Source organism: Vipera ursinii, assembly GCF_947247035.1.
Source record: "Vipera ursinii genome assembly, chromosome: 3".
NCBI classification, from domain to species: Eukaryota; Metazoa; Chordata; class Lepidosauria; order Squamata; family Viperidae; genus Vipera; species Vipera ursinii.
Genome location: NC_139516.1, coordinates 62540869 through 62567259, shown reverse-complemented (window position 1 = coordinate 62567259; position 26391 = coordinate 62540869). Strand labels below are relative to the sequence as shown.

The 26391-nt window shown below is 38.9% G+C and overlaps 1 protein-coding gene across 1 annotated transcript in view; it reads left to right on the top strand.

Moving 5' to 3' along the window:
- LRP8 (LDL receptor related protein 8) overlaps positions 1-26391 on the top strand; it is a 218706-nt gene that overhangs the window by 127411 nt on the left and 64904 nt on the right. The window contains 1 exon segment of the mRNA XM_083357677.1: positions 2119-2241. Coding sequence (XP_083213803.1) covers positions 2119-2241 — 123 coding nt within the window.

Here is a 26391-nt window from a genome sequence, read left to right as displayed (position 1 = left end):
TCCAAGTTTTAAGAAGGCCATACTGGTTTTCAAAACAGTCCATAGGTGCATTGTCCTCCTCCTCCACAAAGAGACAGGTGTCCTTTCCATTATTTAGAAAGAATGTGAGAAAAAGCTACTGGCACTACGTTGCCTACATGTAGGTTTTTCATCTGAAAACAGAGTAGCGATTGAAATTCTTGTGTTGTTATTTCAACCTCCTTAAGCCTAGCTAATCAGAGTTCAGAAAAAAGTTATTTCTCCAGAAATTCTAATTTCAATCACTCCTAGCTGTAGCTAGCATGACCCTTGGCAAAGGAGTGCAGGATTGGTTATCTAAAACATCTGGAGCACAAGGTGTTTCATTCTCTCATTTGAAGTGCACATAATACTTGACTGTCTGATCTGATTTCAGAATAACAACTCCATAGCAAGCACAAGATGTGTGATACGCTTTTACATGGAAAACCCCACTTACTTGAGATTGAATTAGCTAATAAATCAATAGAAAAGGTTGAGGTTGTCAAGCAAAAGTTTTTAAAATAAAAACATAAATCTGGAGGCTGCTTCAATATTTTTTCTGCCTTACTACATAACCATCAGCTGGGCCACCAAGAATAACTACCTGCTGTTGATAATTCATAATTCATGTGATTTGTGCACAGGAAGCAATACGTTCCATTCCTCATGGTATGCTTGTCTGTACTTACAATACTGTTTGAAGAAAGCCTCATATTTCCTAGGATGTCACAATAAGGAAACTGTACATTTTTATGATAAAAATGATAGTTTATCAGATGGGAAGGTTTGTTTTTTCAGTGTTCATTAATACAATACTGTATTTAAAATTTGGCCTTCTATCTTTTAATGCTGCTCTTCTTGTCTCCCGAGAATGGGCTTTAGTTAGACACATATGATCACCTCATTGGGTGGAAAAAAATAATTTTTATTTTTTAAATAATTTTTATTTTTATTTTTAAACTGATGGTCTACTGATTCCAGCTGAGTAAATTAATAGGATATATTTGCACTACTTTTAAACCCATTGAGTTTGTAATGGATTTGTTGCTTCCTTCTCACAAAATTTTAAGAACCCTCATTTTACCATACTTCCTAATTGAAGCCTATCAACCCAAGTGATATGAAACTATGTGCTATTCAAAGTATCTCTGAAAATAATTTTCCTTGATCTGATGCCCTCCAAAGCTACTGACATCCTCCAGTTTGCTAATGCCGGTTGGGAGTGGAATGCGTTTATTATAATCAAAGGCCAGACACCAGAACAAGTTAAAAACACTCAAGGAATATCCAGTTAAAATTTTTAGAATAAAATAATAAATAAAAGATAAAATCTATATTAAAATCACAATTTGTCACCCAATCTGTCAGTTGTACACAAGCAAAACACAGCGTGGCCTAACTGTAATATAATATCAATCCTTAAACTGCGAGGCCCGTAGTCATTAAATATTAAAATAGGGATGGAAAATGGTAGTGAAATTGTAGGAAATGATCAGGCTGAGCTCAAGAGCAGAGTCAAACACACCATCAGTTTAGAGTCCCTATGCTTCCATAAGAGAGCTAAGGCCAGCCCCCTGTAAGTTCTGTTGATTCTTATCAGCTGCCAATTTGTCTTGACCATTAGTTGTTCAGATTTTTGTGTATAGGTAGCATGAAATAAACTTGCAGTACTTTTGAATCACATCCTGGCTCCTGGTTTCTTGTGCCTGACAGAAACACAAGAAAACCAAGAATTATTACCTGTACTGCAGTTGTGATTGAGGGAACAAGACAGGAAAGCATAAAGAAATCTTATTCCATTTATTGCTTTCTGAAAACATAGTTTACTCATGGCAATATCCATAGATACAATTTTGGAAGAGGTTAAGGTTTTTTTTTCTTCATTCTTCTGTTCCCAAAGCTGTTAGGCTCTAAGTTCCCTTGGTGAAGGCATGCCCAGTTCAAGCTAGTGAAACATTGATTCCTTATGATCTAGTAATAGATGAATTGTGCAACTTTGAGACGTAAGAAGTGTTTTTGATTGATTACTGTGCATCTAAAATCAAAGAATGATTTACTGTCCAATTGAACTATTCTTTTTCCTTTTTTTAAAAAAAAACCTTCTTTCTCTCCTTTCAGCAAAGAAGACCTGTGCAGAGTCTGATTTTACCTGCAACAATGGTCACTGCATCCCATCTAGATGGAAGTGTGATGGTGAGGAGGAATGTTCAGATGGATCGGATGAATCTGAATTGATATGCAGTGAGTATTCTTGCTATGCAGTTCTGGAGCACGGCTTTGTAATAATTTTGAAAGCGACTGATGATGGAACATATGACAGACATACTTACATGCACACTACCCTTAAGCAAGGGTAAGTTAACTTCTATTGTAGTAGTAGAATAATTGTTCAGGAGCACACCTACATATGCCATATGGATATTCACTCCCCAAGCTGTTCGCTTTCAAGCTAACAGTAATATGTAAAGTGCATAAGGCAGCAAAAACAATAAGCAGAAGAAATTAAATGAGATAATAAAAGAAAAGGACGTGTTGCTAAGTCTAGTTTACATCAGTACTTTCCACTGTGCCTTTCTATACTGGTCTGTCTTTGTAAGCCAGCCTTGCTTTTACCACATCCATCCACTGCTTCATACATTGCTTGATGTTCTTTATATTTCTATTTTCTTTTTTTTTATCATTTCATCAATCCCATCCAGCCACCACTGCCTAATCTTCTCCTTCTCAGCCCATTAACTCTTCCTTTGTGTACCTGTTTTGCAATTCTGTGCTCTCCCTATAACTAAATCACCTCAATATACTTTTTTCATACCAGTCACTCACTTGCATTCAGTCCACATATGTTCAGCTCTCATTCATTCTTGAGCCAATAGTTTCTTGTTTTACTGCCCACAGACCATTGCATTCAAATTACTTTTACATTTACCCAGCCATTCCCATTGCATGTGTACATAATAGTGTGGGCAGAAGCATGCTCCTATGCATAGCCATTTATTCTACCATATTATGTGCAGCCAGTACTCATTCCTCACAACAAACTATGTGCTGCCCACTACTTTTCTACTACCTTTGGCACATCTTAAAATTTCTCCATTAATTTCCCCATCTTTAGAAAACATTTTATCACATTTCTTCTATTTGCTCTAGCTTATCAACATTTATACATAATTTTCAGTCTATTCCCATTTTCTGGGTTATGCCAAACTAATCTTTGATTCATTAATTTTCAACTCCATAGCTCTGAATTTGTGTGTGTGTGTGTGTGTTTCTGTGTGTACATACTTACACATTATGCATGTATGTGTATATATGTAAGGTAAAGGTAAAGGTTCCCCCGCACGTGCGTGCTAGTCGTTTCCAACTCTAGGGGCCGGTGCTCATCTCCGTTTCAAAGCCGAAGAGCCAGCGCTTGTCCGAGGACATCTCCGTGGTCATGTGGCTGGCATGACTAGACGCCAAAGGCGCGTGGAATGCTGTTACCTTCCCACCGTAGTGGTCCCTATTTTTCTACTTGCATTTTTATGTGCTTTCGAACTGCTAGGTTGGCAGAAGCTGGGATGAGTAACAGGCGCTCACTCTGCTTCGCGGCACTCGGGATTCGATCTGCCAAACTGCTGATCTTCTGATCGACAAGCTCGGCGTCCTAACCCACTGAGCCACCATGTCCCTTTTTTTGTATATATGTAGATAGATATAAATATATATACATACATTTATATGCCACTTGATAGCGTAATATTTTTCTCTCTGTTCCAAGTAATCCTATCTTCATTTTCTATTCATTCTGTTAGAAAATTAGTTTAGCTTCAATTACTTTTTTTGATACAGAACTGGTATTTTCTCATCCTGCAGTTCTATTTTCATTCTATTTTCTGTCAGTCTGTTTCTTTTATTTCATTATCTATTACCCCCTAATATTGATTTTTTTTTACCAGCAAATAGTATCTTTCATGCTTTTAACCCTCAGGATCTTTGAATTCATCCACTAATTCCTTAATTTAAAAAAAATCAAATCAATTATGCTTTTAGATTTATATTACTATTGGATCATTGTTTCAGAAATATGTCCTTACCTAAACAGAGAAACAGAATGACCATGGGCATGCAAAAAAAAATGCAGTGAGAGTGGGAACAGTTTCTGACTTCCTACCCATTTCTTCCATTTCCTGCCCATCCTTCCGAGGTCGGTAAAATGAGGACCCAGATTGTTGGGGGTAATATGCTGACTTTGTAAACCGCTTAGAGAGGGCTGTAAAAGTACTGTGAAGCGGTATATAAGCCTAAGTGCTATTACTATTGCCTCAGTGATTTTCTTTGTAGAAAGCTGGCAGGGAGTGTGGCCAAAGCAGCACTGAAGCAATCACAACTTAGCCAGTCCCATGGATTTTGGACATGTCTTTTCGGTTAGCTCAGACATGTCAAACACAAGGCCCGGGGGCCAGATCCGGCCCGCGAAGTGGTTTCATGCGGCCCGCGAAGCCATCCTGGAAACAGTGAGGGAACGGCCCCCACTGCCTTGGCCCTGGCCCAGAGACCCTCCTTCTGCCAGAGACCCTCAGATCTGTCCCACTCCTGCCCAGACCCCCATAGACACCCTTGATGCGAACGATGTAGAGCTGGCCACGCCCACCCAGTAGGTCATTCGCACTCTAGCCACGCCCACCCAGTAGGCCACGCCCACCCTGGCCATACCCATCTGGCCCCCTGAGGGCAACCGCAATGCTGATGCGGACCTCAGTGAAATTGAGTTTGACACCCCTGGGTTAGCTCATTTGATGTAGGAGATGATGAGCCCGAGGGAGGGGCCAAACTTGTATTCAGTCATTAATCCCTTTGCACGCACAAGAGATCTCACTCCAGCCTACCTTGAATTCCACTGACTTTTATTTACCACTAATTTGCTTGGGCCGTTAATAGTTCAGATTCTTGTAGAAAACGTAAGGTTGCAAGCTTAAAGTTACAATAAATCTTTATACCCATTAGAACTGCCTGGATCTCCTGATTTTCTTGGTGCTTGACATTTGAAATATGTTGATTCAAAACTTCTTGTTCTAGGATAGCCCAATTGAAGGTTACAATCAGACACAAGAGTTCTAGTAGTAAATACATTCCACATACATTATGTATGCATAGGCTTATATTTAAACCATATATTCAAAATCAGCAGAGTTTTTATTTTTTTAAAAAAATCCTCATCAGTCATCATTGTTATATATTCTTGAGTCTCTAAATCACCCCGGCATCTTAGCTATACTCTTTTGTGTCTTATTCCCACTCATCTATTAGTATCAACTAGCAGAATAATTTCCCCTGGATTACATTCATCCAGAACGCTGAACTATTTTCCCCCCCTTAAAAAAAAATCTCATTATTCTGTTGTCATTATTCACTGGAGCATAATATGTAGCTATTGCTGATCTTCCTACAGATGCACAGCAACCCATGCAACGTTCGTAATTTCTGACATTAATTTTAGTTTTCTGATTTATAATTAAATCTGTATTTCACTTCGACGCATGTAGTCAAGTTACATAAGATCAGAACATTTTTGTTCAGGTATAGTGTAACTACTCTTTCTGTTAGTTTCATGGACATATAGCACATCTATTTTTTATGACATTTTTAAAAATTAACTCATGCTCTTTATCTTCCTGCCATAGCTGTCTCCAGATGGACCCAAAGAGATGGACCTCCTGCACCTGTTCTCTGAGGTCCCCCCTGAGATTCAAATGACTCTCACCTTACTACTTTTTCAAAGGGCCCCAAAGACATGGCTGTTCACCCAGGCCTTTTGATGAGGATGATTGGCACGACACTCCATTTTTTTGTTTTTGTTTTTCCTTTTTTGTTCCCATCTGTGATTGTTTTCTCTGCCATCTTTGCTCCTTTATTTTGTGTTGTGAATTTTTTTGTGTGGGTTTTTTTCTTTTTGTTTGTTTTATTCCTAGTTTTTAAATGTTTTTTTGACAATTTGTCAACTACCCAGATAGTGGAGTTGGGTGACATATAACAATTATTATGGTTAGGCATAATGAGCTTGATGGGTAGACTGGATTTGGCATTTTTTATCTCCTTTATAGAGTCCTTCTCAAGGACCTGGGAGAGACAGATATTGTTGTTGGATGGTGTTAAAAATGATTTTTACAGGATGTAAGGTGTTCCAGGTAAAGCTGCCTTTTGCAATTGACTGATGGTGGTTTTGTCAGAGCTGATGGTATTCAAGTAGTGCTCCAGTTGTTTTAGTATTGCACCAATAGGATTGCCTATTCCTTTTGGTACTACCTTTGCTTTCTTTTGCCACAAAAGTCCCAGAGGACTTTGTTCATTCTCTTAACTCTATCTATTTTGTGATCCTACCTGTTATTGCTTGCTGGCAAATGGTATTTCTTGCAGATATTCCAATGCACCACTATAACTATTTTGTCCTGCCACTGTTGGTAGTCAATCTGTGTGGTCTCCTTGTAGTTGCTAACTAGGTAGTCCACGGTTTCTTCAACTTCTTTTCAGAGAAGTTTGCTATCTGTTGGTGTTTTCTCTCTTCCGTTTCAGCTGATATTTCCCACGCAGCTTCTCAATGTCCATATAAATGAGTTTGGATAGCCTAGCTTATGTTTTTGATGTTTGATAAGCATGGTGTGACTTGTTCAGTATTGTTGACAGAGAAATAAATGACAAGTAGTAGTGATAGTGAGTCTTTTTTATTTTAAAGGTTCCTCTCTTGATATTAATCTCTCCCTTTCTATCACTGTTGACCAGCAGCTGTGTCTTCCATTGTGCCATTGATCTCTGCACAAAGCTTCTGACTTTTGTACTGACTCCTGTTATTTCTAGACACTTTATTATCAATCATGTGGCAGAGAGTTGAATGCCTTCTTGTAATCAATCCAAGCTACATTCAAGTTGGTCTTCATTCTCTTTTATTTCAGGGTTGTTGTTGTTGTTGTTGTTGTAAAAAAAAAAGCTTATCCACTTCCTTTATCCAAGCTGCATTCTTGTATTTATTTGAGTTGTTCTGTAGCTGGGCCCAGAACTGTACAGTTTCTTCTTTGTCAGATGTTGATTGGTTCATTGCAGTCTCTTCATTTTAGGATTGATAGAAATGTTTCTGACTCAATTGTAATTGGAGATTCCGCTTATAGTGTGCAATTCCAGCTTTGTATCTGACGATCTTAGCTTTAGCTGTTATTTTGCTGTTGTATTATTTCTAGTGTTTCCTTGATCTTCTTTGTTTCTGGGTGGTGTTACTTGATCAGGTGTTCCTTGGTTCTGTTCTTCAACTTCTTTTGTTTCATCTGCTCCAGCTTGTTTGCATCTGATTATATAATGCTGATCTTATTTTACAATCTTGCTTTTCTGGTTTGTTGATATTTTTTTCCCATTGAAGGTACTCAGCTATACTTGCAGCCGTGCTGTGCATTAGTTGGCTTATTTCTTGCAGTGAGCTGGTGCTTATATTTATACAGTATTGGCATTTTTAATACTTGTACTAGCTGTTCCTTTGTAACAAGCTTCAACACTGGCAGTCTTATTCTTTTTGTGCTGTTCTAGTTGCTCAGTTATTCTCTGTTTTAATACCTCTTGTGTTTTCTTTTAATTAGAGGACTTTGTTCTTTCTGAAGAAAAGTCAGAGGAAATGTTGCCTGGTTTGGGCATCAAAATGGTTCATTAGCAACGCTGGCTTCCTTTAACTGCCGACCCCCCCTGGTTTGCCTCTACAGTCTGAACTACTTTTGGGCAGGCTTCCGTTAGTTTACCTGGGTAGATCTTTGCAGTTCTTCCAGTTTTACTTCTGTGAATACTTTATTTCATGTTATCGGCATTGATAATAGAGTGGAGTGGAGTGGAATGGAATGGAATAGAACAGAACAGAACAGAACAGAACAGAACAGAACAGAATAGAACAGAATAGAATAGAGCTGGAAGGGAACTTGGAGGTCTTCTAGTCCAGCTCCCTGCTCAAGTAGGAGAACCTATACCGTCTCAGAAACTCTCCAGTGATGGAGTGCCCATGATTTCTGGAGGCAAACTGTTCCACTGGTTAATTGTCCTCACTGTCAGGAAGTTTCTTCTTAATTCCAGGTTGCTTCTCTCTTTCATCAGTTTCCAACCATTGTTTCTCGTCCTTCCCTCTGGTGCTCTGGTGAACAACCTGGCCCCCTCTGTCTTTTGGCAGCCCCTCAGATACTGGAACACTGCTATCATGCCTCCCTTATTTCTTCTTTTCTTTAGATTAGCTAAACTCAAGTCCTGCAGCCATTCTTCGTAGGTTTTAATCTCCAGGCCTTTGATCATCTTAGTTGCTCTTTTCTGATTTTTTTCCAAACTCTCAACATCTTTTTTGTGATATGCTGACCAAAATTGGCTGCAGTATTCCAGGTGTGGTCTTACTAGGGTTTTATAAAGCAGTACTAATACTTCACGTGATCTTGATTCTATTTATACAACCCTGTTTATACAACCCGGGATTGTATTAGCTTTTTTGGTTGCTGCTGCACACTGCTGGCTCATAGTCAAGTGATCGACCACTAGGACTCCAAGGCCCCTCTCACAGTTACTGTTTTTAAGCCAGGTCTCACCCAATCTGTATTTTGCACCTTTGGTTTTTCCTGCCTAAATGTAAGATTTTGCTTTTCTCCACATTGAAACTCATTTTGTTGGTTGGGGCCCATTATTCAAGTTTGTCAAGATCTTTTTGGATCCTGAGTTTGTCTTCTGGGATGTTGGCTACTCCTGCCAGTTTGGTATCATCTGAAAATGTGATGAGTTCCCCCCTTAATTCCCTCATCTAAGTCAATTACGAAGATATTGAAGAATACTGGCCCTAAGACTGAACCTTGTGGGACCCCACTGCTTACTTCTCTCCCATTACTTTTTAATTCTAGATTATGTTCTTTCCGGAACTGGTGTGTTCTTTTCACACATCCTCTTTTCACTGGACTGGCATTGCAATAGCAGCAGATTGTTATTTGTTTGCTTGTGATGGGTAGACAACTTTTCTTCCAGTACTCCTGCAGATACTTCTCTGGTTGCTCAGTCAACAGTCCTGTAGCCCAGGGGTCTCCAACCTTGGTAACTTTAAGACCTGTGGACTTCAACTCCCTTGAAGTCCACAAGTCTTAAAGTTGCCAAGGTTGGGGACCTCTGCTGTAGCCCATTTCTCACTAGATGTCCAAGAATTCCAAGATCTAGCATGGTAGTTGTTCACCCAGGCAATGGCTGATCCAGTATGGATTTCTCTAAATTAAAAGGTAAAGGTAAAGGTTCCCCCGCACATGCGTGCTAGTCGTTTCCGACTCTAGGGACCGGTGCTCATCTCCGTTTCAAAGCCGAAGAGCCAGCGCTTGTCCGAGGATGTCTCCGTGGTCATGTGGCCGGCATGACTAGACACCAAAGGCACACGGAACGCTGTTACCTTCCCACCGGAGTGGTCCCTATTTTTCTACTTGCATTTTTACGTGCTTTCGAACTGCTAGGTTGGCAGAAGCTGGGATGGGTAACAGGCGCTCACGCTGCTACGCAGCACTCGGGATTCAACCTGCCAAACTGCCGATCTTCTGATTGACAAGCTCAGTGTCCTAACCCACTGAGCCACCACGTCCCTAAATTACACCTTACCATACAGGTAGTCCCTGACTTACAACAATTCGTTTAGTGATCATTTGAGGTTGCAACGGCACTGAAAAAAGTGACATGACCATTGTTTACACTTACGACTATTGCAGCATCCCCATAGTATGTGATCAAAAAATGGATGCTTGGCAACTGGCATGTATTTATGATGGTTGTAGTGTCCCAGGGTCATGTGATCATCCTCTGACAAGCAAAGTCAATGGGGAAGCCAGGTTTACTTAACAACCATGATTAACTTAATAACTGTGGCAAGAAAGGTCGTAAAATGGGGCAAAATTCTCTTAACCCCTGTCTTGCTTAGCAATGGAAATTTTGGGCTTAATTGTGGTTGTAAGCCGAGAACTATCTGTATAGTTTATGGAAGAGAGAGAGTCTTCATCTGGGTCCTCTGATGAGTCCTGTCCAATATAATTGATCCTCTGGCATAGCTCTCATCTTCATAAAGCACAAAAGTTCCGCAACCACATAAAGATAATGTCTCACTGGAGGATTATCATCATCATCATCACCATCATCATCTCCATCATTACAGTTAGGATGATCCATCAAGGTCTTCTTATAATGTTTTTTTTTTTAAAAAAATAATACAGAAAAGATGTAGACAAGGCTAGTATCTCACAAATGAAAGCAAGATCTGGTAGTACCTCATTTTTCATGGGGTTTGTGCAAAATAGGATCGCCAAACTATATTGTCCAAGTCACACAAATATGAAAGATAATCTTGTCAACCATAAAGAACAAAATGAAATTCATCTTTAAGCAACACCTTTATTAGGTTAACACAGAGGCCATAATAACTATGCAAACTTGTCTGAATAACTTCCTGAATTCTCATTGCTGTAATGGCATAAGAATTGCATAAAACTTTGAACTATAAATGTAAAGCTCATAAACCTTTAGCTGCCCTTTCTACTTTCCTATTTTATTCAGCATACTGCAAGATCGCACAAGTTATAGCCTTCAAACATTTGTCTCTGCAGCAAATCACCCTGGCAATACCTGGAACCATCAGCAGTAGAAAATGGAAATGGATTCTGGAGTCAATTCTTCCCTTGTACTGTGCAGGAATATCCATAGAAAGTATCATTTGAAGAGAGTTGCATTTTGTAAAATAAAACACCATTTAGGTTTTGGAATTTTTGTTTCTTTCTTTTCGAACCAAACCAAACAAAATGTCATTCTGTTCTATTCCCAGGAGACTGCTTTGAAATTAAAATGACTTGAGCTGAAGTCCTCCCCCCTCCCCCCCAAAAAACCTCCCTGCATACTTTGATGATGATAGCTGATATCAAAGGCGTAAATATCCCGTGGTTAAATCCAACTCACTATTTTGGGATTACTGTTTTTTACACCTGACACTTCCTTTTATATTTTTCTATCTAAACACTATCATCTAGTAAAAGCATCTCTCTCTCTCTCTCTCTCTCTCTCTCTCTCTCTCTCTCTCTCTCTCTCTCTCTCTCTCTCTCTCTCTCTCTCTCTCTCACACACACACACACACACACACACACACACATACACACACACACACACAAACACACCACAATGTGGCAGTTTTGATAACACTTTTGAGAGACTGGCTTTTTTGCAATGCTAATTGTCCTAGTGGGATAGCAAATCAATTTCTCTATTAGAATTTGGCAGAACAAAGGGAGCAAGGTTGCAGCTTTGAGAAGAGTAATGAATGCTTGTAAATAGTGAGCGACACAGAAACTAAATTTAGTAAATTTCCCCCTCTAGTAGAACCATTCACAAATGTGATTCTGTCGTGAGCATCAAGAAACGTTTCATTTTGCTTCAGTTTCTTTGACTGTTTTGTAATTCCCATCCTAGGGGACAGCTTATTCATTTCCCATTGATCTGGAACATTGCAAATTCATTAAATATTCACCAGTGCTCACTAGGAGGGACTTTAACCTAAGGAAATTAAATTTTAAATATTAGGCAATACCCAAAGGTGATAAAGCAAGAGTCTTTGAGTGCATGTAAATTTATTTTGAGTGAAAAATGATTTTATTATCTGTTGCTAAACTCTGTGGGCTTAATAACGAAACTGTAATGTTGGCATGAAATAAATTTGATTGGAAGCTTATCTAAATCTGTGTATACTTTGTAGAGGTGGCAAAGAAGAGATTGGCAAAACCTGTTCCCTTCAAGTGGCAGGACAGTAGTGGCAATTTTGATAGAGCAACTAACAGGTAGTCCTCTAGTTCCAATCATATTTGAGCCCCACAGTTACGGTATGTCGTGGTTTATCATGTCACTGGATGCAATTTTGCAACCTTTTTTTCAGCAGTGGTTAAGTGAGTCCATTGTTCGCTATGGGGTGATTTTTGCCAGAAGCTGAAAGTAAACGCCAGTTTCTGACAAAAATGTTGATCACCATCATGTGACTATGGGGTCCTGCAAATGGCCATAAAAGCAGGCTTGTTGTTGAGTGCCCAAAATGTGATCATGTGATCACAGGGATAAGGTGGACATCAGAATTTTGGAACTGGGTCATAAGTAGTTTCTTTTTTGGGGGGGTAAGGTCTGTCTTAACTTCAAACAGTTGCTACTAGTTGAGGACTGTATACACTGCAATCTGTTATTTGTAATATCCTGTATCTGTTGTGTTTATATATATATATATCACAGATGTATTTGTATAAATATAAGTCAATTGTATATTCCTCCTATCTCACCTAAGTGACCCTGAGCAGTTATGACTGCATTAAAATAGTTCTACCCAAATTGTAAAGCTGAAGAGCTCTAAAAGCAAGGTTATCAAGCGGAATGCAGATATTGCTGAGGTTTGATTGACAGCTACGGATGATTTTGAAAACTGCCGTGAGTTTGGCACAAAAGAAGCAGCATGCGCTTAGTGGTGTTGCACAGCTGACTTAGTACATTTGTCCCTTTGAGACAAAGAGTTGATATGTTGCCTCCTGGGGGGGAAAAACTGAACTTGAGCACCCCATCAGTATTGACTTCAGTGTATGTGTCAGCAGATTATCTTCATTGCAATCATCTTACTTTCATTTAGGAGCTCAAGGTAGCTTACATAATACTCCATCCTCCTATTTTTACCCTGTTATAATCCTATTATATGCATTGGGCTGAGAGGAAGTGCTTGGTCCAAATCATCTGGTGAGTTTTTATGCCTGAGGCAGGCCTGGAATCTCCCCTCACCTAATCTAGCACCTTAACCCGGATACTCCACTGGTTCTCATGAGGCCGGTGCAAGATGGGCTATTCAGAATACACAACTCTGACATCCAACACCAGGAAAATCCCTGCCCCTGCCCCTTCTGCTGCTTTCTTAACTATGCTTGATAGCAAAGCCACGGCTGTTACAGCCAGTAATGCAGCTAGATGTAAAAATGGAGAATTGGTGAGAGGCGCAGTTAACATGCAAACAGTAGTAACGTGACAGTAGGTGTGCAACATTAGAAGCCTGAAGTGATAATAATGGCAATGCAGGCTCCAGAATGAATGGTTTCTTCCCATAAGCTGATTGCTACTCAGTTTAAGTCTGCAGTGAGATGAACACGAACTTACATCTAATCTGTGTGATTAAGAGTAGATTGGCAAGTATGTCTTACTCTCAGTTGTCTAATAATAGCAACAGTAAAAAAAAAATTGTCCTCCCTCTCTTATAAATGAAATTACAGACACAGCACGTTCCTTATGTCCACCAACCTCAGCTGTTCTTTTTGTGCCCAGCTTGCTTGGTGAACAGGGGAATGCAGGTAAAAGACAGAGTAAATCCAGCAAAGATTGTGGTGGCCCTGCCTTAAAGTACCAGAAACAACTTGGTTGGGCCTTCCCGGAGAAGTTGCTCTGTGTTTCAGGATAGCTGTATGGATTCCTACAAGAATATTTTCACCAAAACTATTTGAAAGGAAGAGTTAGACGCTGGTCAATTGATGAGAATTTACACCTGGCTATTAATTTTATTGTATTTATTTAATTTAGGAAATTATCATCTGTTAATAAATACCCATTCACCAAAGCGGATTCTCTCTACCTACTTAATTTCTGTTTGGTGTTACAATTTCTCTAATTGAAGACCACAGCTTAAATATCAAGCTATATGCACATTAATGTATTTCCTAAATAGGTTGCGGCAAAAGACATCTTGATTAAATGATATCAATGTGCAATTCAAGAAAGTACAGACAATTCTCTGTTAGCCAAGTTCTGGGTTTTTTTTAAAGACAACTTGCCAATTTTTGCATTGCTTCCTAATTGGGAGGAATATCCTCAATTAATAGTCACATAGAATACCAGAGTAATCATACTGGTATTAAATTAATGTTTTTGTAATATAGTCTAGATTCTATCTTTCTCTCGCCAATCAGAGCCACCGTATTAATATGAGGTTAGTCTCTTGTTCGAAGGTCCTAAATTAGCAATGTTTTTTTTTCCAAAACTCTGCAGCTTAAGTAACTATGTATAGACAACAAAGTTCACTTTCAGGATGGGCTAGGGATTTCATTTTATCTTCATAAGAAGCAGAGTGTCACTTCCTGTAAAGAAAGTCAAACTGTATTAAAAACAAACAAACAGCTGAGCCCTCAGCTGGCCACACAATATATTACATACCGGCTTCAGCTCTGTAGTTTGTAGTCTTCGTTTTGCGGAAGCTTTAAAAAATTAAATGTTGGAATTTCTAACATATGAGAATATAGTCAGTAAAAAGATTGAACCTATCTAGTTAATTTTTAACATAAATGATTACCCTTTACTTTTCCAGAGGACTGATTAAAAACCAGTCACCGACATTACTGTGTACCCAGTTCTGTGTTAGTTATGCTGGGATAAAAGAGATGTTGTGGAATAATAGGAAGAACTAGTTTGAAGTATCTTCCTTTATCTTCTCTACAAAGATTGTCTATTGGAAAAACTGAAAGTGGATTATCAAGGATAGATGTTTGTGTGTGTGTGATTCAGCATGTGTAGCTTCATGGCATTATCTAATTTCACCTGGTTCATCAGAAGGCATGATATGGGCAAAGAAGTTAGGACTTTGGAAATGCACTGTTGCTTTCAAAAAGCTCCACCAAAGAGTAAGAGATAAAGCAAGAATAAATGCATGTTTAATGTCATTTTCGGTTGTTATAATGAAACCTAAGAATATACGCTTTATATTTCCCCCTTATTAGACATACATAATGTGAGCAGTAAATAATAGACATAATACCATGCAAATGTAGGCAGAGGATTTGTGGTTAAAAATAGAAATAGGAAAAAGTGCTACAAGATGGCATGTACTGGCAATAGCACGCAGCAAAATGTATAATAACCATGTGGCAACAACAGTTGCTAAATGGAGCATATATTCAAAGAAATCCTTTCAGATAAACTGAATTTGTACATTAAAATATGAAGCTGACTTCATATTGAAGCAGAGCCCTGTGTATGCTCTCTCTCTCTCTCTCTCTCTCTCTCTCTCTCTCTCTCTCTCTCTCTCTCTCACACACACACACACACACACACACACACACACACACACCTCCCCCTACTCTGTCTTTCTCTCCTTTATATGCTATATTTTAGTTCAGTTTTCCTCAATCTGGCTCCCCCTGATGCTTTAGACCAGGGGTCCCCAAACCCTGGTCTACAACTGTTGGGAACCGGGCCATGCAAGTGGCAGGCAAGTGTGCGAAGCTCCATTTGCACATCCAATCTGCTGGTCTACAGAAACAGAAAGGTTGGGGACCGCTGCTTTAGACTATGATTCCCAACACCTTTCATACTGACCATGTTGCCTGGGGCAATGGGAATTGTAATCTAAAGCCCAATTCTTGTTAAGGAACAAGGATTTCTAGGCAAATTAATAATAATTTGCAAATGTACTCAGATGTGCTTCTGCAGATTATCAATGGGGTATTGCATAAGTAATGCTCTGCTGAACATAGAGAATTATTATCTCAGTGAAAACAACTAACTTAGATCTATTCCTGCAGATTTGGTACTTTGAAAGGATATATTTACTCTCCTTTAGTTCTTTTGTTGCTGTTTTTTCATATCATGGTGTGCTAAAATGAACAGTGCTCTTGTAATAGTTCCTTGCTAAGCTTTTTATGTAGGTTGTATGGTATAAAATAGTATTAAAATGCTTGTGTCAGTCTTCTGATGCATTTATACTGTTCTTAACTAAGGACAGCTGTAAAAAGCCTGATGATATTAGTTCTGTGGCTATACAGGGAGTGCAGAATTATTAGGCAAATGAGTATTTTGACCACATCATCCTCTTTATGCATGTTGTCTTACTCCAAGCTGTATAGGCTCGAAAGCCTACTACCAATTAAGCATATTAGGTGATGTGCATCTCTGTAATGAGAAGGGGTGTGACATCAACACCCTGTATCAGGTGTACATAATTATTAGGCAACTTCCTTTCCTTTGGCAAAATGGGTCAAAAGAAGGACTTAACAGGCTCAGAAAAGTCAAAAATAGTGAGATATCTTGCAGAGGGATGCAGCACTCTTAAAATTGCAAAGCTTCTGAAGCGTGATCATCGAACAATCAAGCGTTTCATTCAAAATAGTCAACAGGGTCGCAAGAAGCGTGTGGAGAAACCAAGGCGCAAAATAACTGCCCATGAACTGAGAAAAGTCAAGCGTGCAGCTGCCAAGATGCCACTTGCCACCAGTTTGGCCATATTTCAGAGCTGCAACATCACTGGAGTGCCCAAAAGCACAAGGTGTGCAATACTCAGAGACATGGCCAAGGTAAGAAAGGCTGAAAGACGACCACCACTGAACAAGACACACAAGCTGAAACGTCAAGACTGGGCCAAGAAATATCTCAAGACTGATTTTTCTAAGGTTTTATGGACTGATGAAATGAGAGTGAGTCTTGATGGGCCAGATGGATGGGCCCGTGGCTGGATTGGTAAAGGGCAGAGAGCTCCAGTCCGACTCAGACGCCAGCAAGGTGGAGGTGGAGTACTGGTTTGGGCTGGTATCATCAAAGATGAGCTTGTGGGGCCTTTTCGGGTTGAGGATGGAGTCAAGCTCAACTCCCAGTCCTACTGCCAGTTTCTGGAAGACACCTTCTTCAAGCAGTGGTACAGGAAGAAGTCTGCATCCTTCAAGAAAAACATGATTTTCATGCAGGACAATGCTCCATCACACGCGTCCAAGTACTCCACAGCGTGGCTGGCAAGAAAGGGTATAAAAGAAGGAAATCTAATGACATGGCCTCCTTGTTCACCTGATCTGAACCCCATTGAGAACCTGTGGTCCATCATCAAATGTGAGATTTACAAGGAGGGAAAACAGTACACCTCTCTGAACAGTGTCTGGGAGGCTGTGGTTGCTGCTGCACGCAATGTTGATGGTGAACAGATCAAAACACTGACAGAATCCATGGATGGCAGGCTTTTGAGTGTCCTTGCAAAGAAAGGTGGCTATATTGGTCACTGATTTGTTTTTGTTATGTTTTTGAATGTCAGAAATGTATATTTGTGAATGTTGAGATGTTATATTGTTTTCACTGGTAAAAATAAATAATTGAAATGGGTATATATTTGTTTTTTGTTAAGTTGCCTAATAATTATGCACAGTAATAGTCACCTGCACACACAGACATCCCCCTAAAATAGCTATAACTAAAAACAAACTAAAAACTACTTCCAAAAATATTCAGCTTTGATATTAATGAGTTTTTTGGGTTCATTGAGAACATGGTTGTTGTTCAATAATAAAATTAATCCTCAAAAATACAACTTGCCTAATAATTCTGCACTCCCTGTAATAAATACTACATTTATTTTGAAGTGGAGGTGTTGCTAAATGTGGCTGCAATATTACTTTGTTTTGTGTGTGTGTGTGTGTGTGTGTGAAGCTAAAAGACACTCTGCAAGAGTTTCATCTCACCTCTTGCCACAGCTCAACATGAATCCTCCTACATCAGAGTTCCCCAACCTTTCTGGCTTTGTGGCCTGGGGGGAGGGGAGAGGGGATAGTTCTGCAGGCATGCAGTTCCATTGGCGCGAGCGGCGGGCATTTGCACCCGACACACACGAAAGTGGAGCACACAAGTCACTGCTTGCACAAGTGGGGAATGCGTGTGCTCAGCTGCTGCTTCCGCAGCCCGGTTCTGAATGGCTTAAGGCCCGGTAGTGGGACCTGGCAGATTGGGACCCCTGTCTTATATAATTCTGGTATACGTTCCAGAAAAAAAATTAACAGTAAACTTAACAGATGTCCTGAATAAATGGCTGAAAATTAAATAGACTGAGTTCTTAATTATGCAGAGGGGGGAAAAACTGCAAAGAGGTTGATCTATCCAAGATCCATATTTATAGACCAAAATCAATGGAGTTTAAGTTGTACAACATTTAAGTATAGTTTATTGCAGTGCACCTACCTAAATGTGGTTAAATAAGGATTTAACCCAACATTTTATAGATGTAGATTGTAAGAAGATTTTTGGATTTTTATTGCCTATGAAACCCATGCAAGGCAAAGGTTTATACATAAAATATATATGTATAACATAATGTAAGAGGCAATACAATTGCTGTATCTGTTCCTGGATTCAAAAGCATATTAATTTATTCATTAATGATAGGGTAAAAGAACCATTTGATTTTTTTAAAAAAATCCATTAAGAAATCTTTCACAGTCATAATTATTCATTCAATTTAAAAAAGGCCATTGCTTGCACATTTCATTTATAACTGAGTGATATAGCTAGATAGTGTTAAAGGGATTAAAATGCTGCAATATTAAAATTTATCATGCCCTTGTACACATTTGCCATGACATTATAACAGAAGTGGGGAACGATGGCCCCTTTATGACTTGTGGAATTCTGGGAGTTGAAGTCCACAAGTCATAAAAGGGCCATCATTCCCCACCTCTGCATTATAATATAGCAAAAGCAATGTGGTGAGCACAGAACATATATGATCCTCCTTCCTCATCCTGCAGAGCCAAGAGGAAGACTTTGAAAGCAAAGTCAGGCAGAAACAATAACTGTGTCAGACACTAATGTGGTAATATTTCATGAAGCATAGATTCCTTACAAGGAAAGATATATTTTAGTTTTATTGTTATTAACGCTTGTCCCCTTTAACATCCCACTAGCATAGATGGCAAGATAATAGTATCCTAAATGGGGGGGGGGGGAGATTGTTGCTCAGGGATTCTTAAACTAATTAAACTACTAAAAAGTAGCTTCAGCTGTGACTTAATACCACTGCAGTTATTGAAGGGAAGGGCCAATTGATTGGCCTATGTCTTGGCCTGTGTTTGCACTCATGCCAACAATACATTCTAAATGCCAGCCGTAAAGAGTAAAGAAGATGACATTGATGCAAACATGCAGAAACTGCTACTTAGTCAAAAGGGGATGAAACATTTTTTAAGTCCAGAATCAGCAGATAACATTCAGAAGCATCTCAGGCAGATATCTCTATTATTCAGTGGAGTGTAAGAAGGGGAGGAGGTATTTATTTATTTATTTATTTATTTATTTATTTATTTATTTATTTTATTACATTTATATACCACCCTTTCCCGGAGGACTCAGGGCGGTTTACAGGGCAATTAAAAACCAAAATACAAAAGTTAAAAAACCAAGTTTAAAAAAAAATTAAATTTATCCCTGTATAAGTAAAAACCCCAGTTAAAATAAAATTAATCCTCAGCCTGGGCCAGAGAGCTCGAAGAGCCAGGTCTTCAGGCCCCGGCGGAATGAACGGAGGTCGGGGGCAGTCCTCAGCTCCACTGGCAGCTGGTTCCAAAGGGCAGGCGCCCCCACTGAGAAGGCCCTATCCCTGGGTGTCGTCCGCCGGCAATCTCTTACCGGTGGCACCCTGAGATGACCCTCCCTGTGGGAGCGCACTGGACGAAGGGAACTTGATGCCGGCAGCAGGTGTTCCCTCAGATATCCCGGACCCAAGCCATGTAGGGCTTTATAGGTCATCACCAGCACCTTGAATTTCACCCGGAGGGCAACCGGAAGCCAATGCAGCTCGCGGAGTAGAGGTGTTACATGGGAGTATCGGGATAGCACAGACACACTTGCAAGATACTATTATTATAGCCAAAGTCAATAAAAGTAGCTTTAGTCTTCCTGTGGAGTTTGTTTCTGGTCTGGTCTACATAGTGGAGCTGACACTAGCTGACTGGGTCTGTAACTAACTGTTTCTATCCCTCAGAATAGCAACAGCAGATAATTTTTATAGGCATGCTGGCTGAGGAATTCTGGGAGTTGAAGTCCACAAGTCATAAAAGGACCAAGTTTGAAGACCCCTGGGTTAGACTGAAGTGTGCCTATACTGTATGTAGTCCTTGGTTAATGACCATTCACTCAGCAACTCTTTGAGTGGTACTTTCAACTGGTTCTTGGAATTTCTGGCTGTCACATGATTACAATTCATGTGCTTGGTGACCAGTTTGCACTTGCAACACTTGCAGTGTCCCACAGCCAGAGGACTGCCATTTGCAACCTTCTCTGCCAGTTTCGGACAAGCAAAGTCAGTGGGGAAAGTGGCAGGGAAGTGATTCCCATAAGTGATTCCCATTGCTTGTTCTCCAGAGGAGCCCAGTAAGGGATCTGAGATCTCGGGTATTCTAGATCCCAAGGCACCCCTGACTTGCATGCCGTAGTGTCCACCTGCTTGTGTGGTGCCCACACTCAAGAAGTGCCAGAGCACTGCACACCTGCCTGCACTTGCACAACACTGCAGGACCCCATTCCCCAATCATCCTAGTGTGGCATCACAACCCATTCTCCACTGTGTTCCAAGGGACACACTGTGGTTGGAATTGTCTTTCACACGTATTGATTGGTGACTATAAAAATACAGTTAGATGTGGCCACTTTACCACAGATATTCCTGTCTGTCAGGGAGTGGCTTTTCAGTGGTAGTTGGGTTAACCAAGAAGCAATTCCACCATCCTAAATTTAGTGGCAGCATTGGGCAATCATGCTGAATGCCAATTCTTAGATTTGGGCGAAGTCTGTGGGCTTCAGGGCAATTCTGTAAGGAGGAAGCTGTAAAGATTCTAAGATCAAAAACATACTTTTCTTGGGAACAAATAGTCGCCACAAGCATCAATGAAGTTGAAAAAGTCCCAATTTTTAAATATTTTGGCATTATTTGTTAAGCCTCTGAAGCTTGGTAGGGACAAATTAAAACTACCTCTGCTAAAGCTAACCATAGCATTAAATAAGCCCTGGTTTTGTTTTTGTTTTTTAATTTAAGAGGAGGAGATGTAAACTTGCTTTCCTAAAACTATATACCAAAGGCAGTATGATGCCCAGCTATGCACCTACAGTGATTCAAAGCTGTTCGATATTGTTCAGTTTAATCTGCTGGATTTTATGTAATTCCTATGGAGAAAACTTTTTTGACTGTTTCCAGAAAGGCAAATCAAGAGTCCCTTTGCAAAATATATATCTGCATGGTAACTTTTTAGCCTGCAAAAATTTTGTTCTCCAGTAATTAAGACATCTTGGTAAAATCCCCATGTGGCTTTCACAAATAATTTAAAAGGACGGTGAACTGTCACCTTTTCCTCTCTAAAAAAGCAAGTCCTGCTTATAAATACACTGATTATGAAAGATTAAAATCTATTTCACCTTATGTGACTGATTTTTTTTAATAAGGAAGGAGGTATTTATAGAACTTTTGTATTATTTATAAAACAGCACCAGGAACCGTAGGCATCAACAATGCAAATTCAAGTGAACCTGAAATGAATACAGATTATTTACTGATTTATAGAGAAAGTTTTCCATAACTCTCTGTGCACAATATTTGAATAACAAATATTCAAATAACAATATTGGAATAATAAATTCAGATAAGTTGATAAAGCACCCAATTTAAGAACAATTTCAGTTATTATTAGATTATTATTGTGCTATAATATAGTTTATAAATTTATAATGTAATTATTATTCATTATTAACATTGAACTGACTGGTGTTTCCTATAAAGTGAACAGGCGTAATGTACAGTTAGCTGCCCTTTAGGAATAAGTATCTAAATCCGGGACAAGTTGAGAGACTGGTACACTTGTCCTAGGGTTCAAGAGAGGAGTCTTCAGAAAAAGGACATAGCTGGCCCTTTGTTATCCATTTCTAAATAACGGTATCATCTTTTTTCTGAACATATAGCTATGGTAGCTTCCAATGTTTTAATATTGCTGAAATTGCATTAAGATCTCTAGCTGGAGATGTGATGTTGAATAATAACAGCATAAAGCAGTTGCAGAACACAGGCTATTATGATGTATCAAAGAAGAAAGAGAGACAAAGTTTAAGGAGAACGGGGGAAGGGAGGGTGATGTCCAGTCAAAGAAGTAGCAAAGTGTACAGAAGAGGGAGAATAAATAAGACTTCGAGGCTTTGTTTCTGCAGGTTGGATGCAGCTGGGGGAAGCAGTAGAGGAGATAACAGGATCGCTTTACACATATTTTAGATACTTAGGCAGGCTCAGATACAGTATTTTAAACAGAGTGTCTCTTTCCAGTGCTGAGAGTGCAGCTTCTAAGAAACTCAAATGCTGCTTTCATGAATTATACTGGACGTTATGCATCTAGGACATTTTATATCTATGAACCCATTATTAAGAGGGGAAAAATGGAAGAATCCATGAAGTTGAGCTCAATTTATAGTCACATGTCTACTTTTACTTGGAAAATTTAGGAAATCATTTGTTATCTTCCAGAATACTATTTTTGATTTCCCACTCTATTCTGCTGCTTTGGGATTATTGGCTAATCTCTCATCTGAGTACTAACCAGATTAGATCTTACTTAGCTTTTCTAAGATCAGCCGAGGTAGGCTAATTGCTAGTTCTTGCTTCAATTGTTATTAAAGGTAGTTGTCGGCTGCACAGCTGATCATAGTAGAATGATAAGTGGAATTTCAGGACCAGGGCCAGCTCCCTAAAAAAACTGCAGCCTAAATAGCTTTGCAAGGACTTCAATAGTTGAGTACATATTAACAGATACTAAAATATAGATGAACACATAATAGAATTTTGTGTAGTTACAAATAATTAATTGTTTGAAATGACGTTAGCGCGTTCCATATTTATATGTGACATAAAAAAGTTTGCTATCTTGATAATGTCAAATTAATATATACACAATAATAAAAATATTCTATTCCTTTTCACACTTGAAATGAGTCAGTGTTATCATAATAGTTTATTTTCAATATTTTCTGTTAAAAATATCAAATATTGAATATTCTCTTAAAGAAAAATTCTATAGTTACAATACATTGCATTAATTGAGCTTTGGTTGTGCTATACCATTTATCAAGATAACTTTAATCCAATTCTAAGGTATCTATTATCCATTTGCCTATATTATCAATGAAAAAGAGAAATGATCTTCCATTACATAAACTTTTTCTCATAATGCTTCTATTCTTTCTATAAAAATGTCTTAGTGTTTGAATGGGTGAATGGGTGGAAACAGGAAACATGCATACAGTAGTTCACCCTTATCTTTTTTTCCCCATGTATTAAAACACAGAGTCTAAAAGAAAATTGTGCTTAACATTTGCTTTGAACTCAAAAAACTTTAGCTAAAAAGTTTAGTACTTAAACCAGGACTTAAATATGAAATGGTTCTGGGTGACAACAGTCACAGCAGCTGCTGTTCAGATCTGTAAGCTGAACCTTTGGAAACTAGAGAAATATGCAAACAGCTGTGCAGAGATGCTCCCTTGTTTTGACCCTTTGAACTTTCCAAGGAAAGTTTGAACAATTCAAGGAAAATTGAAAATATTCAAGGAAAACATGTTTCAGCTTTCTTGACATATTCATTTGGTTGCCCTTTCCTATAGTCTGCTTTTTTTTTAACAAGACTTTTGAAAGAGTAATTAGTAGTAGTTTTCCAGCATGTACCTCAATGAAATATAATCCGTGCGGCAAATGTTCAGCTATTGTGATGGTATGTACAAATGACCTTGGGAGACAGAAGAAAGGACTGCAGCCTAGGCAACAGTCTGAAAAAGAGATAGTTCAGTCTGCAGGTGGGGGGGGGGGAAAGCTTGGGAAGCATTTCAGAAAGGCCCCTCATTAATTTTCCATAGACTGAAAAGAGAGGAGAGAGTCTTGCAAGATTCTGTTTAATGTCCCTTTTCTTTAAAGTGATGATACTCCTGGTAGTGGGGTGGGGTTTTTTTGGTCTGGGCTGTCTTGAAGGGCTAATATCAATATTGTATATAAAACTGCAATTCCTCTAATACCAGTCATGTTGGATAGGATTTTCTGTGATTTGTAACCCAACATATCTGGAGGGCATCGGTTTGAAGAAGACAGAGCCCATTTGAAACAATTCCCATCAGGATGTAACAAACAGTTCTTTTATATGAGAATCATTATGCTGCACACACTTGCAAGAGATGCATGTATGCATGAAGAAAAATCAATTTTCCTTATGCTATCACTGGAGGTGGATAAAAAGAGATTGGATGTCTCAGCAGTGAACATCAAGAAGACAAAGTCAGGAATTCTCTCCCATAAACCTGGAGAGATAAAAGAACTGAGAAGGTTTAAGAGGTTTTTTGTTTTTTTTAAATCTGATCACAATGAGTAAGTTTTCCTAGGTGCAAATAAGTGCTAAGCTGGGAGATATAATAAAGACACTAATTTAATTCTTATAGAATACAGCATAAGAGAGTTGGAAGGGACCTGCAATTTTTCTAGTCAACCCCCCTTTTTCAAGCCTATACCATTCCAGACAAATGGCTGTCCAGTCTGACTCTGTGTTTAGTTTTAGGATATGTGCTATTATGTGCTGTATAGCAGAATAGATCCTTATGCTGTCATTCTCAAAGGCTGTAAGTTACATTTAGTTCCATAACCAGACCATTATTATAGAAATAGAAAAAAATTCAAAGCTAAGACAAGTTACACCATTGGAATAAAGCTTTTTTCTCTCTTGATCAAAAGAAGGATTTAATAAGAAGTGCTCCTTGAATTCTTTAAAGGGCATAATTAATTCTTATATTTTATAGTGGCTAAGTATATATTAATTATAGAGACACTCTGAAGCTGCTGTGTCCTTGATGAATGTCAAAACGATTGCAGAAATGGAAAGTTGGGTAATTAATTCCATGAATATTTATGATGAATTTCACAGGTACTAGCTATTCTTGCATGTTTAGATAGCCTTGAATGTATAATATTTCATAATAGTTATGAATGGATTGACAGCTGTGTACTGGTTATGGATTTATAATTCATAATTATGTATACTTAACGAGTATACATAATCTAACAATATTTATGTTTTGGAATCATCTGTCCAGTTCTAATCGTTGTAATTATCTCTGTCATCAAGAGCAGAACTTCTTAGTACATATCAAAACAATGGCATTTAATTGACTCCAAAGATACTTTCTGTTCACGGGTGGATTGTTTTATGCCATGTATTGTATAAGAAGGCAGGGTGTGTGCAATGACTCAGTGGTAAAAGACCCTGAGCTTGTACGTTGGAAAGCTGACAGTTCAGTTTCATGAACTGTGTGAAGGGGTAAGCTACCATTACTTGCCCCAGTTCAAAAGCATGCAAATGTGAGTAGATAAATAGGTACTACTTTGATGGGAAGGTAGTAGCATTCTGCATGCCTCAGCATATAGTCATGCTGGCCACATGAACACAGAAGTGTCTTTGGACAACACTGGCTCTCTCAAGTAGGAAATAGAGATGAGTACTGTCCCCTAGAGCAGAGGTCACCAATCTTTGTTGGTTGGTGGACCAGAGGAAAAGGGAGGGGAAAACATTTTACATGTGGGCACGCATGCACACGCCCAGGGCTGCAAGCATGCATGTGCCACAAACAGAGAGGGGCTAGTGCCCATGTGATACTAGCCCTGCCCCGTTCTTGTGTGGCGCAGCATCTTGTTTTTTTTGCGCCTTGAGGCACAGCGGCAGCACATTTTTACGTCCTGTGGCACAGTATCCTGTTTTTGTGCCCCATGACCCAGAAGGCCACGGCCCACTACCAGGCCACAGCCCACAAGTTGGGGACCTCTGCCCTAGAGTCAGACAAACTGGACAGTGGAAACCTTTACCTTTATATAAGGAAAGCATTCCAAACAAAAGTTACAGGAAAATCAAATAGATGTCTCTTCTTTGTAAATGCTAATGCTTGCTGAAGCTTGCTAACTGGTGTACATTTTATCTATTTCAATTCTATATAAAAAGTCAAGACAGTAATGTCAGCTATTTACCTTATAGCTACTCTATTATATTTCTCCAATCAGTAAAATCCAAAGAAATTTAGTGGAAGTGACCCTAAAATTAATTTGCTCTGACAAACTTGCCTAATGGAAAGAATTCTTCCATCAATGGAAAGAACTTTTGGATCCAATCCAGCAAGGCTGTTTGTCATATTTGAAAGGTTCGCAGCAAGATGCAGTACGTGAATAGGATAGGGTAGCACAACTGCTGTTTATTCACATAAATGAAAGCTATGTATTTTTGTAATCTTGTGTATTTAAGAGTTGGCAGTTTCCAAAATGTTAATGCTTGCGAGAATTCAAATATTACTCCAGTGTAGTGTATTATATCTATTTGGCCTTGGACCAAGGAGATTAGTTTGTGTTCTTTTCTCAGCTGTAAACTATTATTGGAGAATAGAAGACTTTGAAATGAGGATTTATAGAAGATTAATTAAAATATTCTGTGCCAAGCTTACACAATATGAGAAAGACAAGGAGAAATAGATTGTGAATACCATCAGAAAAAAGAAATTGGAATATTTTCAACACAGGCAATGAAAAAATCA